Source organism: Chrysemys picta, chromosome 10 (genome assembly GCF_011386835.1).
Source record: "Chrysemys picta bellii isolate R12L10 chromosome 10, ASM1138683v2, whole genome shotgun sequence".
NCBI lineage: Eukaryota > Metazoa > Chordata > Testudines > Emydidae > Chrysemys > Chrysemys picta.
In genome coordinates, this window is record NC_088800.1 from 36,625,527 (window position 1) to 36,639,564 (window position 14,038).

Genomic DNA, 14,038 nt, shown 5'->3' on the forward strand with positions numbered 1-14,038 from the left:
TAAATCGAACTCAGAAGTGCTCCCCGTCGACTCCGGTAATCCTGCTCGCCGCGAGGAGTACGCGGAGTCGACGGGGAAGCCTGCCTGCCAGGTCTGGACCACGGTAAGTTCGAACTAAGGTACGTCGACTTCAGCTACGTTATTCACGTAGCTAAAGTTGCGTACCTTAGTTCGATTTGGGGGTTTAGTGTAGACCAAGCCTAAGTCACTGATTTTTACTTACAAAAGGTTTTACTGTACAGTGGTATCCTCTTAAAATGAAGTCACTTAAAAAACAACTATTCCCAAATACAAAAATTGCTATTTTCACACTTGCACAAACACAGACATGATTTGAGACTTTCATTCTATTCACTAATAGTAGAGTTTCTCTAGAGTTCACTGTAGGTGCGTTTCACAGTATAGCTTTTAAAAAATATAAACACGAATCTTGTTTCCCCACAATTTTTTCTATTCACCTTACCAAAGTTACGAAAATACATTGAAATGCAATTTACATTTTAAATTTACACGGGGGTGGGGGAGAGCCTGAATGAATGATGAAGTCCAATAAATTTAATACACTCATACTCATAATTGACTCAATTCATTTGGAAGGAATTCTATATGTGATTACCCTGGGGTTAATATCAATGACATTTCTGACTAACTGAAAACGTCTCTTGAATGATTAGTTTTATAGATACCATTGTCCCTGGTGCTGAGCAGAAACTGGTGAGATGGAGATAGTTATTTTCTTGGTGAAATTTGTTTATTTACAAAATACATTAACGTCCTGTTTACTTGAAAAGAGATGGTAACAGCTTACAGGCAATTCTCACAGAGAGCTTGGGTAAGACATCCCTGACCCCGTCCCCAGAAGCAGCTGCCTTGGCTTTCTCCAGGCCAGGTCTCATACATGTCTCTGCTTACAGTAGGGCATTCCAAGTGCTGTCCAGTCTAGTCTCCGAGTTTTTCAACTGGGTAAATCCAGCCCAAGGAACCCCATCAGACCACATGGTCTGGACAGATTGCCTCGCCATTTACCATCCTTTTCCAGAGCTGCTTTGCAGTACTAAGGAATCTCAGAGCTTTAACTTCCAGACAAAGGAGAGTGGTTAAACCCACACAATATTCTTAATGACTCTTTGCATGCATCCTGAGGCCTGGTCTACACTAGAAAATCTGGTTGGCATAACTAAATTGCTCAGAGGTGTGAAAAATTCACACCTCTGAGCAGCGTAGTTAAGCCGACCTAAGTCCCTGTGTAGCCATCACTAGGTCGATGGAAGAATTCTTCGTCAAATTAGCTATTGCCTCTCGGAGAGGGGGATGACCTATGCTAATGGAAGGATCCCTTCTGTTGGCACAGGAAGCGCTACAGTGACGCAGCTGTGCTGCTGTAGTGTTTAAGCATAGGCAAGCCCTTACTTTCATTCCGGTTGCTTTTAACATTATAGTCTATTTTAACATGTGTCTTTTAATGCATTTTCCCCGATTAAGTGCTTCAGGGTGAACTCCCTACATAGTGTATACATAAAACAAAAAGATATAAAATACTAGGGTTGTGGATCTACACTATTGTACTCCATACATGGCAAGCTCATAGACTCATAGACTTTAAGGTCAGAAGGAACCTTTATGATCATCTAGTCTGACCTCCTGCACAATGCAGGCCACAGAATCTCACCCACCCACTCCTGTAACAAACCCCTAACCTATGTCTGAGTTATTGAAGTCCTCAAATCGTGGTTTAAAAACCTCAAGGTGCAGAGAATCCTCCAGCAAGTGACCCGTGCCCCACGCTGATCTTTGATTATTAGCAGGTAAATATGCCCAATGGAAGGCGAAAAACCTCCAGGGCCTCTGCCAATCTGCCCTGGAGGAAAATTCCTTCCCAACCCCAAATATGGCGATCAGTTAAACGCTGAGCACGTCGGCAAGACTCACCAGCCAGCACCCAGGAAAGAATTCTCTGTAGTAACTCAAATCCCACCCCATCTAACATCCCATCACAGACCATTGGACATATTTACCTGCTAATAATCAAAGATCAATTAATTGCCAAAATTAGGCTATCCCATCATACCATCCCCTCCATAAATTTATCAAGCTTAGTCTTGAAGCCAGATATGTCTTTTGCCCCACTACTCCCCTTGGAAGGCTGTTCCAGAACTTCACTCCTCTAATGGTTAGAAACCTTCATGTAATTTCAAGTCTAAACTTCCTAATGTCCAGTTTATATCCATTTGTTCTTGTGTCCACATTGGTACTAAGCTTAAATAATTCCTCTCCCTCCCTGATATTTATCCCTCTGATATATTTATAAAGACCAATCATATCTCCCCTCAGCCTTCTTTTGGTTAGGCTAAACAAGACAAGCTCTTTGAGTCTCCTTTCATAAGACAGGTTTTCCATTCCTCGGATCATCCTAGTAGCCCTTCTCTGTACCTGTTCCAGTTTGAATTCATACTTATTAAACATGGGAGACCAGAACTGCACACAATATTCCAGATGAGGTCTCACCAGTGCCTTGTATAATGGTACTAACACCTCCTTATCTTTACTGGAAATACCTCGCCTGATGCATCCCAAGACCGCATTAGCTTTTTTAATGGCCATATCACATTGGCAGCTCATAGTCATCCTGTGATCAACCAATACTCCGAGGTCCTTCTCCTCCTCTGTTACTTCCAACTGATGTGTCCCCAATTTATAACCAAAATTCTTGTTATTAATCCCTAAATGCATGACCTTGCACTTTTCACTATTAAATTTCATCCTATTACTATTACTCCAGTTTACAAGGTCATCCAGATTTTCCTGTATGATATCCTGGTCCTTCTCTGGAATAGCAATACCTCCCAGCTTTGTGTCATCCGCAAACTTTATTAGCACATTCCCACTTTGTGCGCCAAGGTCAGTAATAAAAAGATTAAGTAAGATTGGTCCCAAAACCAATCCCTTAGGAACTCCACTAGTAACCTCCTTCCAGCCTGACAGTTCACCTTTCAGTATGACCCGTTGTAGTCTCCCCTTTAACCAGTTCCTTATCCACCTTTCAATTTTCATATTGATCCCCATTTTTTCCAATTTAGCTAATAACTCCCCATGTGGAACTGTATTAAATGCATTACTGAAATCGAGGTAAATTAGATCCACTGCCTTTCCTTTGTCTAAAAAATCTGTTACCTTCTCAAAGAAAGAAGAACAGGAGTACTTGTGGCACCTTAGAGACTAACAAATTTATTAGAGCATAAGCTTTTGTGGACTACAGCCCACTTCTTCGGATGCATATAGAATGGAACATATATTGAGGAGATATATATACACACATACAGAGAGCATAAACAGGTGGGAGTTGTCTTACCAACTCTGAGAGGCCAATTAATTAAGAGAAAAAAAAAAACTTTTGAAGTGATAATCAAGCTGCTAGTGATAAACAATGCAGGCCACAGAATCTCACCCACCCACTCCTGTAACAAACCCCTAACCTATGTCTGAGTTATTGAAGTCCTCAAATCGTGGTTTAAAAACCTCAAGGTGCAGAGAATCCTCCAGCAAGTGACCCGTGCCCCGTGCTGCTAGCTTGATTATCACTTCAAAAGTTTTTTTTTCTCTTAATTAATTGGCCTCTCAGAGTTGGTAAGACAACTCCCACCTGTTTATGCTCTCTGTATGTGTGTATATATATCTCCTCAATATATGTTCCATTCTATATGCATCCGAAGAAGTGGGCTGTAGTCCACGAAAGCTTATGCTCTAATAAATTTGTTAGTCTTTAAGGTGCCACAAGTACTCCTGTTCTTTTTTTTGCGGATACAGACTAACACGGCTGTTACTCTGAAACTTCTCAAAGAAGATCAGGTTGGTTTGGCACGATCTACCTTTTGTAAAACCATGTTGTATTTTGTCCCAATTACCATTGACCTCAATGTCCTTAACTACTTTCTCTTCATTTTTCCCCCCAAGACCTTGCATACTACAGATGTCAAACTAACAGGCCTATAGTTACTTGGATCACTTTTTTTTCCTTTCTTAAAAATAGGAACTATGTTAGCAATTCTCCAGTCGTACGGTACAATCCCTGAGTTTACTGATTCATTAAAAATTCTTGCTAATGGGCTTTCAATTTCATGTGCCAGTTCCTTTAATGTTCTTGGATGAAGATTATCTGGGCCCCCCAATTTAGTCCCATTAAGTTGTTCGAGTTTGGTTTCTACCTCGGATGTGGTAATAGCTACCTCCATATCCTCATTCCCATTTGTCATCCTACCATTATCCCTAAGCTCCTCATTAGCCTCATTAAAGACTGAGGCAAAGTATTTGTTTAGATATTGGGCCATGCCTAGGTTATCCTCCACTCCATCCTCAGTGTTTAGCGGTCCCACTTCTTTCTTTGTTTTCTTCTTATTTAATGGCTATAGAACCTTTTACTATTGGTTTTAATTCCCTTTGCCTACATGGCTTTTGGCCTTTCTCACTTTATCCCTACATGTTCTGACCTCAATAAGGTAGCTTTCCTTGCTAATCCCTCCCATCTTCCACTCCTTGTAGGCTTTCTGCTTTTTCTTAATCACCTCTCTGAGATGCTTGCTCATCCAGCTTGGTCTACAACTCCTGCCTATGAATTTTCCCCCCTTTCTTGGGATGCAGGCTTCTGATAGTTTCTGCAACTTTGATTTGAAGTAATTCCAGGCCTCCTCCACCTTTAGATCCACAAGTTCTTCAGTCCAATCCACTTCCCTAACTAATTTCCTTAATTCTTTAAAGTTAACCCTTTTGAAATCAAAAACCCTAGTCCCAGATCTATTTTTGTTTATCCTTCCATCTAGTTTGAACTGAATTAGCTCATGATCACTTGAACCAAGGTTGTCCCCTACAACCATTTCTTCTATGAGGTCCTCACTACTCACCAAAACCAAATCTAAAATGGTATCCCCTCTTGTTGGTTCTTCAACTACTTGGTGAAGGAATCCATTGCATTCAGGAAAATCTGAGTGCTATTATTCTTACTAGCACTTGTCCTCCAGTCTATATCTGGGAAGTTAAAGTCTCCCATGATCACTCAATTCCCATTAGTGTTTACTTCATTAAAAACACTAAAGAGATCTCTATCCATATCCAAATCGGATCCTGGCGGTCTGTAGCACACCCCAAGCACTATCTCAGGGGAGGCTCTAGTAGCTTTCTTTCCCAATGTAATTTTTGCCCAGACAGACTCTGTCTTATCCATTCCATCCCTTCTTATTTCTTTACAGTCTACCTCATCTAGGGTGACCAGACAGCAAGTGTGAAAAATCAGGACGGGGGTGGGGGGTAATAGGCACTGATATAAGACAAAACCCCAAATATCGGGACTGTCCCTATAAAATCAGGACATCTGGTCACCCTAACCTCATCATTGATATACAATGCTACTCCACCATCTTTGCCATTATTTCTGTCTTTCCTAAACATCACATAGCCTTCAATACCTGTACTCCAGTCATGACTATTATTCCACCATGTTTCTGTTATCCCTATAATATCTGGTTTCACTTCCTGCACCAGTAGCTCTAGTTCCTCCATTTTGTTACCTAGGCTCCTCGCATAAGTGTACAAACATCTTAATTTTTGCCGTTTGGCTTCACTGACATTCTTTACCCGATTAGGCACAGACATTCTACTACCAGTATCACCTATTAGACTGGTATCTACACTACCCTTCCTCCTTATGTCCATTCTTATACCCATGGCTGTATCCTTTCTTACTTTTTCTTCCCTCTCAATGTTAAATTCCAGCGTGGAGATTACCTGGACATCTCCCAACCATCTCCCCCAAATTCCTAGTTTAAAGCTCTCTTAATCAGTTGTGCCAGCTTTCATCTTAGAAGTCTATTTCCCTCCTTACTCAGGTGAAGTCCATCCTGAGAGAACAGTCCTCTGTCCATGAATGCTTCCCAGTGGCCATACATCCCAAAGCCCTCCTTATAGCACCACTGCCTGAGCCATCTGTTGATCGCCATAATCTTGTCACACCTTTGTTGCCCTTCTCTAGGAACAGGCAGAATCCCACTGAAGATCACCTGAGCCTCAATTTCCTTAAGCGTCTTCCCGAGCCTGGCATAGTCTCCCTTGATACGTTCCAGCGAGAATCTAGCTGTATCCTTTGTTCCCACATGAAGGACAATCAGCGGATTCTTTCCCGCTCCCATTAGGATCCTTTTCAGCCTCAGGTCCACATCCTGTATCTTAGCACCCGGCAGACAGCACACCCTTCTGTTCTCCGGATCAGCTCTAGTTACAGGCCTGTCTATTCTCAGTAAGGAGTCCCCAATCACGTAGACCTGCCTTTTCCTGGTGATGGTGCGATTCTCCAGTCTATCCCCTGTTCCCTCTGGCTGCAAGTCCTCTCGATTTCTATTGTCCCTTGCAATCCTCTGCAACCCATCCCGTATCCTCCTGGGGTCATATTTGGAGTTTTTATCTCCATTGACTCTTCCCCTCTTCCTATAGGACTAGCTGCTCTTCTTTTCTTCCTTGCCCTCTCACCTTCAGTGACCACCTGCTGTGCCCCTTCTTCATTTTCCAACTCCGCAAACCTGTTCCTGAGCTCTATTTCTCCTTCACTAGCCTGTCTTTTCCTCTGCCTGGTTCTCTTAGTCACATGCTTTCACTTTCCTCACCCAGCAGTCTCCCCTCAGAGTTCTTTGGTCCTGCTTCCATCTGCAAGTCTGAGCTTTTCCCTTCAGCCTCCTCATGTCTTTGCTCCATCATCCGCTTGAACCCCCTTCTAAATTCAACCATAGTTTCCACCCGCATCTCCAATCCTCGGATCTTTTCTTCCATCAGCTCTATCAGGCGGCACTTCATGCAGACGAAACTCTTTTCAGGTACCCCCTCCAGGATCACGTACATACTGCAGCTTCCACATCCAGTCATCCTCATTGTGTCTTCCACTGCTGCCTCTGTATCGGTCATAGCCTTCCCACCTAAAACCTGTTAGTCCGGGAAACACAAACCGAACCACCACCACCCACAGCAAAATAAACCCCCAATAGGCACCAGAACACTGGCAGAACACCACCCACTTAGTCTCCTCCGGAAATTCCCCTTGCAAACTCCCACTGAAACTCCCCTGTTTACAGCTCTGTTTGCTGGCTCCTGTGCCGCTGCAGCGGTCTATGGCGCTGCCTGCCTGCCTGGCTACCTTTATAGGACCCCTAAGCAGAGAAGCCCTTCCCCCTAATCAGGGCTCAGCTTCTCTCCCAGCACACTGCCCCTATCAGCCTCCACACATATAACTACAAAATACAATAAACAAAATACAAAAACCTTGCAAGTATGTGCTTGTGTGTGCATGCATCCCCTTATTCATGATAAGAAATACTAAGTGTTCACACCTATGGGACTTGTTTGTGATGAAATGAAAAACAGTATTTCAGTTAAAAAAAAAAAAAAGCCTGGGAGAGAAACAAGAATCCATTGAGACAAGTTGAAAAAATAGTGAATTATGCCAAAGGAGAGTATAGACGGGGTGCCGAGCCCAGCAAAAGGTGAGTTTGGTGGCTTCCACAGCCTGCTCCCCTACCTGGATCAGTGAAGGCTATGCTAGTTGTTGCTTTGGGTATGGGAAGGAATTTTCCCTCATACCACCAGATTGGCTGAGGCTGGACAATGTTTTTTCACCTTTCTGACAGCAAAATTCAACCAGAGGGCTGGGATCGTCCCACTCCCAGAGGCCACAGTTTGACCTATGTGAGTTATTTAGTTGTCACACCTTTCAGCAGGTGCCCAGTGCAGAAACTCACTGATTTAGGCTCCAGATCAAAAAAGGTAACATGGTGGCCAGCCTGAGGGCATCTCCTTATGAGATGGGGGCAATATGTTTTGCTTCCTGGGGGCAAATGTGAACCAGGGTCCAGGACAATATCTGGGGGGGACTGCCCCGTCAATGCGCTTTATAGCAGTGTTGGTGAGGGGAGGTGTCAAAGGTCCCCTCACCTCAACCCCTGAAAGGGGAGGGATACTAGCAGGTGAGTGGAGGCACACAGAAAACCTCCTAGTGTTATGATTGGCTGCCCCTGTGATGAGATCACACAAAGAATTGGTAAAGGATTAATGGGCTAAAAATGACTACTCTGGGCTGTCTCCCGACAGGAAACGGATGTAATTTTTGACCAATAAAGTTGTGGCCTTGTTAGAACCTAAACCATGTGGTCCTTTCCTTCTTCCCTGCCACGAGCACACCAGAGAGAGAGTCCCTGTCGGACGGAGACCATTTCAGACTTTATCAGCAAACAATCTTCACTTCCAACCACCACCAGTGAAATTCCAGACAGGTGTAATTTTGAACTGATGTCCTACTTCCACAACTACATGTTGCCCTCTTAAATAACTTCTCTCTAAAAATGACACTGGAACCATCTTGCTCTATTTAATAATGTGAGAAAGTCCAGCTTTAAAGCACAGCCCTCTGAAGGCCAAGTAACATGTTGCTAATGAAGGGATTCAAGCACAGCGGAGGCCAATTGCACTGGCCATATTATGTTTCCATTTTTCTCCTACTGTCATTCCAGTCCCCGCTGCTACCATGAAAACAAAGGGACAGAGCTGTGAAGCACACTGGTGAGGATTAAAAATAATAGGGCAGAATGTGTTAAAATGTTTTGCAGAAAAGGAATGACTTTAGAACCTTCCTAGCAGCACGTATACACACATGCTGTACTGAGATCTACCTGGTGGTCAAAGAGTGGTGATCAAGAGATTTCAGAGAGGCATACATTCTCATTGTCTTTACTGTTGAAATGCAATTGTTGTCATGAAAGATCCATCATGGTGGTATGATTCTGGATTGTTTTTTTAAAAGATATTTTATTCCCCAAAGCTTAGGTAGATTATTGTTCCTCCACTTTTACTTCTCATCCCTCTTCTGAGAAAATGCTAAATAGAAAGGAGTTGCTGTCTCTTCATATATTTAAGGATGTTAAATGGAAACTTTTGGATGGCCAGATTTTTATCTTAGCTTGTTTCACCTAAGAAGTTTGAGAAATCTGATACCCAGCCTGGTCTTGCATCTGCACTAGCAGAGTTAATCGACACCTGTTGTATTTTTGAGATTAGAAACCTGCTCTCAATTTACTTTTCAAGAGCTACAAACAATTATTTGTATAAGACAAGTTCCTTGGAAGTGGAGTGCATAATAATTTGCTTAAATCGTTTCACATAATGCACTTCAGCACTTCTTCGTGCAGTTTTCAAGAGCCTCAGAGTGGGAATGCTATTTATCCTCATTACACAGTAGCCTCAATCTAAATAGAATAGCACAGCACATAAGTTTAAATGAGAAACGGAAGAGTCTACAGTTAATAGCTTTCTTAAATTGTTGTTAATGTGGCAGTGAAATGCATCTATCCCTTCCTTGCATAACAAAGCCTATATGTACTTTATTAATATCAGTCATCTGCCAGGCTAAGCAATACTTTTCCAGATATTTCATCCTGTATAGTTGTGCTATGTAAGACTGCTTTCTGCTGGATGGAGTATGTCAAATCTGTTCATTCATATGTAGCTTCTCTCTAACAACTGAGATAGAGGAACGGTTCCCTTAGGACTCCATCCTGCAAGGTTCTGGGCACTCTGGTTCCAATCCAGCAAAACACATCAACATGTACTTAATAGTATAAGCATGTGAGTAGTTCCCTAGGCTTCAGTTTGGGCCACCATAATGCTCAGCACAATGCAGGGTCAAGTCCCTAGTTAATGAGGAAGTAATCTGTGTGAGAGAGGCCAGGATTTCTAACCCTGATGCTGTAGATATGTGGCTAGTTGACAATAGTCGTGTTTTTTTTTTTTTAAATAATAAGATGGGTGAAAGAAACATTGTTGAGTTTGGTTAAAACCCCTGTTGGGATTGATAGGTGTGAACTCATCCCTCAATTAACATAACTGGAAACATAAGCCCTGCAGACAAAAGTGTATGTGAACCGGCCTAGGAGCTTTTGAGCTGAGTATTGTTTTGGGTAGGTGTGTGTGAGAGAGAACACACACCTACTGAGGTCACAATTTTGGGGTTTGGTGTTAGCTCAAAAAGGGCGGGGGGCTGGTAAGACAAGAAATTACTCCTTTTTGTTCTTGGTTACTTCTGTGTTCAGAGACACAGGACTTTGTACATTCCTTGATGTAGTTTTGTTTATTTACAAAGAAACACCTGGCTACCACCAATTTCTACTCCCAACTGGAACACCCACAGAGCCCTAAACTTTGACTAGTTGCTCTGATCAAAAAGGAGAAATGATATATTTGCAGCTGTGGATCATTAAACTAGAATATGTAGTTAGAGCCAGGAATAGAATCCTGGAATCCTGGCTCCAAGACTCCTGCTCTGCCACTGTCTTTTGTGACTATAAGCCAGAGAGAAACTGAAGCACAGGGAGGCTGTCTCTAAAATGGAAATAATACTTCTCTTTCTCATAGGAGAAGGGAGGCTCAATTTGAGGATAAACGTGTCCTTGTACATCTCTGCTCTCCTTTCCTTCTACTGCCCTTTTTTACACTCTCTATGCTTCTCCCAATGTTCTCTCCTTATTATTCCCTTAGGGCTTGACTGTGCAAGATGCTAAGTGTATGCTTAAATCCTTTGCTGGATTGGGGCCAGCAAGCAGGACCATTGAAGGCAGTGGGACAACTCTCATGCTTGAAGTGAAGCATTTGCTCAAGGGCTGTGCTTGATCAGGACTAGCGTATTCAGCACCTTGCATGACTGAGCCTTTAGTCTTCTCCTTGCCATTCATGATTCCGTGCCTCTTTCATGCTGGTTTGAACAGTCCCATATGCCTAGTCCACCAAGTGCCCTGCCTCTTCGGAAATCCCACTACTTCCACAAATCCTTCCCACTTTGTTCTCCTCACCAATACCCTCTGCTCATCTTTCTTGATCTGACCAGTTGTCCTGTGACTAGTCTCTCGGATTGTAAACTTTGGAGGCGAGGAAACATGTCAATTTTATGTTACATTTGCATCACTACATGCATGTCTAGTAACAATAATTGCAGAACGAATCCTACAATTAGATCACTGTAAGCAGACACTTATGCCCACGGGGAGGACCAGTGAGGTCAAGAGGGCTCTGTGTGGCCACAAGGACTACCTGTGTGGAACTGACTGCAGGATCAGGGGAAACCCCTGCAAAATGCTTTGAGATCCTTCAAAGAAAGAGACCAGTTCTAAGTACTGTTTCAATAGATCAGATTTAAAAATTAATTGAGTGCACCTCAGGCATTTTAAATGAACATATAGTGGGCCAGGTTTGGAAGTGGATAGTATGCTGCTGGGAAACCCAGATTTCCAGAGCTTTGTATGGGCTATTCCCTACTCCACATTCAAAAGGCTCCTTGTTCAAACTCCAGTCAGAATTTTAAAATAAAAACCCCTCAAAAATTTTGAAAGGGACTGACAGACAAATTGCATTGATCATGGCGTAAAGAGGAAAGCAGAGACAAGTCATAGTTTCAAATAAAGAAAATTACCAAGTTAGTACAAATTATTTCCAGGCCTATAAAAATATCTGACATCCGATTTAGCTACTTGTTTTAAACATGCATTTCAGTGCTTCAGTGGGTGAGGTGTTCTGCACACTGTTAGCTTAAATGTCTGCTCTTCAAAATGGTTAACAACTTCAGATCTCTGTGCTGGTAAGCTGTTAACTCTAACTAACCTCTCACTCACGCCTCACTTTTTAAAGAGTTTGGAGTTTACTTCTAGACTCACTTATCCAGCTTCTTAGTAAATAAGACAGTGCCTCCCGTAATATTTTATTTGCAAGTGACTTGACAGATCACCCAGGGTGCATTCCTAGCACTCATTTTACTGAATCATCACATTTTAAAATTCTTTACACAATGATGTCAGGAGGAAGCTCTGGATTAGCATTCCAATGTCAGTGTGCATGCCTTTTTTTTTTTTTAAATAGTCACAAAGACATTTGTATGAAGGCAGTTTGCAAATCAGAGAAATGTATATATTTACAATGAAGACATTGTGATTTCCTCAGTCCTGCTAAGGGGCTGCAAAATGTAACTTTGCAGCTACACTTCCTGTGCGTGTGTGTGAACTTCTGCCAAAAAGATGATGAAGAAATGCGGTGCATGATTTTTTCTGCAATGCCTCCTCAGCATGTGACTATTTTAATCTGATTTCCTCCCTGGTTTGTCTCTTTCTATTATGCTGGTTTCCTCATTATTATTATTATTTTTTCATTCTCTCTTTGAGTAGTTGATCAGATCCTGTGATCACCATTTTTTTTTTTTTTTTTTTTTGCCAGTAGCTCACGTGCACACATGGCGAGGAGCAAACTGACATCATTTGACATCACTCTGCTTCCTCATTTCAATATTAACTGTTTATCAGAAGAGAAACAGGTTTGGGGATAGGCTGGTTTTTTTTTTGGTTAGTGAGGTTTTTTCTCTTCACAGTAGCAGATGGAGCTTCCTCAAACTGCCCAGTGCTGTTTTTCATTTTAAAAGAGACAGGACTGTGGAAGTGTTTCACTTTCTGCTCTAGCTGGTGTATAGTAACAGCAGCAAAGCTGAGTGCCGCTGCTACTCTGCTCTCAGAGCAAACCTGTTAAAGGATTTTTCCCCCTCCATAAATCAATAGGCATGACACAGCTGCAGTTCAAAGATGCATTTTGGGTAAGTGTGCAGTTCCTCTATATTTCCTGTGTTATACCTTCATTTATACATCTAAAGAGATTTTCTATTAATTTAATTATAGTTCACTCTTCAAACTGAGTTTAGAAGCAAATTATGCTCCCCCCCAAAAAATATACTGTTTGCTATGATAACCATTTAACCTAAGACACATTATAAAGCGTTATGGTCAACTTGGACTATATGACAGGTGAGTTCTGATGCTTTATTTCTAAACTAAGTACTCAAACTCTTTTGAAAGGAACAAGGCTTAGTTTGTCATGCAGCCCCAAGACCACTTGCTTATAGGGAATTGTTGGAGTTAGGGAGTCACTACTCTGAGCAGGTGAACTGTTGCTAATGGTATTATGGTTTCTCTAATACTTGCTTTTAGAATTTTTCAAGCGTCAGCCAAACTAACAGCCCCACACAGAATCCTACCATGCACCCACCTGCTGTGTGTGTATCTAACTTAAACATGCAGAAGGGCATTCATGTTGCATTAAGGGCTCAGTATGCCAAACCATGAGTCAAGGTCTTCCCCCCCCCCTGCTTTTTTTTAAATGGAGATGGACTTAAAATCATGAGAATTTCAGTAATAATAATTTTTAGAGCGGGGGGATATTAATTTGCCTTTTGGTTTCTGAGCCTTTAGTTGTCATGTTTTCAATCTCTTCTCTGGAAACACAAGGGTTAGAAACAATTTGGTTTTTTTAATGAAAGCTGAGATTTGTAAGCAGGAGCTGGGGCTTTAAGAAAAACAACCAACGCTGTATGGCTTACAGGCTGAAAATGACACTTCTTCCCCACCCCTCTTTCCCTCCTTGCCTCTCCCCCAGCCCTGGAAAGCACCTGCAAAGGATCAGGAATCTACATGTGGGAAGGGAGTGAATATGAGTGCACTACCCCCATCATCCCCTCACCAAGCCTGAGGAGAATCCATTTAAAATTTAATTCAACCCTAATGCTGCATTAACTTTCATGTCACACCCACAGCACAATGAACCTCCTGTGGGTGAAGTGGAGGGGAAGGACCATGGGTGGAGTGGAGTGGGGAGATAAGGAAAAAGGAGAAGTGGTGCAGAGGTAAAAAAATAGAAATGGCTAACCTAAACAAAACTCCATATTCCCCAAATGAGAAGTAGGCAAACTCCATTTCCCTGCAATTACACTCCGGAAAGGGAGTCCAACTCCTTAGCAGCTTGTCTCTACGAGAGCTGCAAAGCCTGGTTACCGGAGAAGAGGCACACAGCAGGCCCTGGTGCCTTCTTCATCTTCTGCACAGATGATCCTGATCTCCAGTGAATATTGGAGACTCCACAGTTCCGCGGACCAGACACTGGATTCTTTCCTGGGGTGGGTGCCAATGGTTTCCCTGGGTGAGCTTTT

At 42.4% G+C, this 14,038-nt stretch overlaps 2 protein-coding genes across 3 annotated transcripts in view; one reads left to right on the forward strand and one right to left on the reverse strand.

Moving 5' to 3' along the window:
* The window catches only part of SCAPER (S-phase cyclin A associated protein in the ER), a 524,758-nt gene that overhangs the window by 413,159 nt on the left and 97,561 nt on the right, over positions 1-14,038 (reverse strand). The gene's annotated exons all lie outside the window — the stretch shown is intronic.
* Positions 12,295-14,038, forward strand: part of PSTPIP1 (proline-serine-threonine phosphatase interacting protein 1) — a 91,434-nt gene continuing 89,690 nt past the window's right edge. The window contains exon 1 of one of the 2 annotated variants that reach the window (XM_005290595.5): positions 12,295-12,652. In XM_005290595.5, the coding sequence (XP_005290652.2) occupies positions 12,620-12,652 (33 nt within the window). In that variant the 5' untranslated portion in view covers positions 12,295-12,619. The remainder of the gene's footprint in view (positions 12,653-14,038) is intronic. The other variant, XM_042842390.2, reaches the window with a different exon arrangement.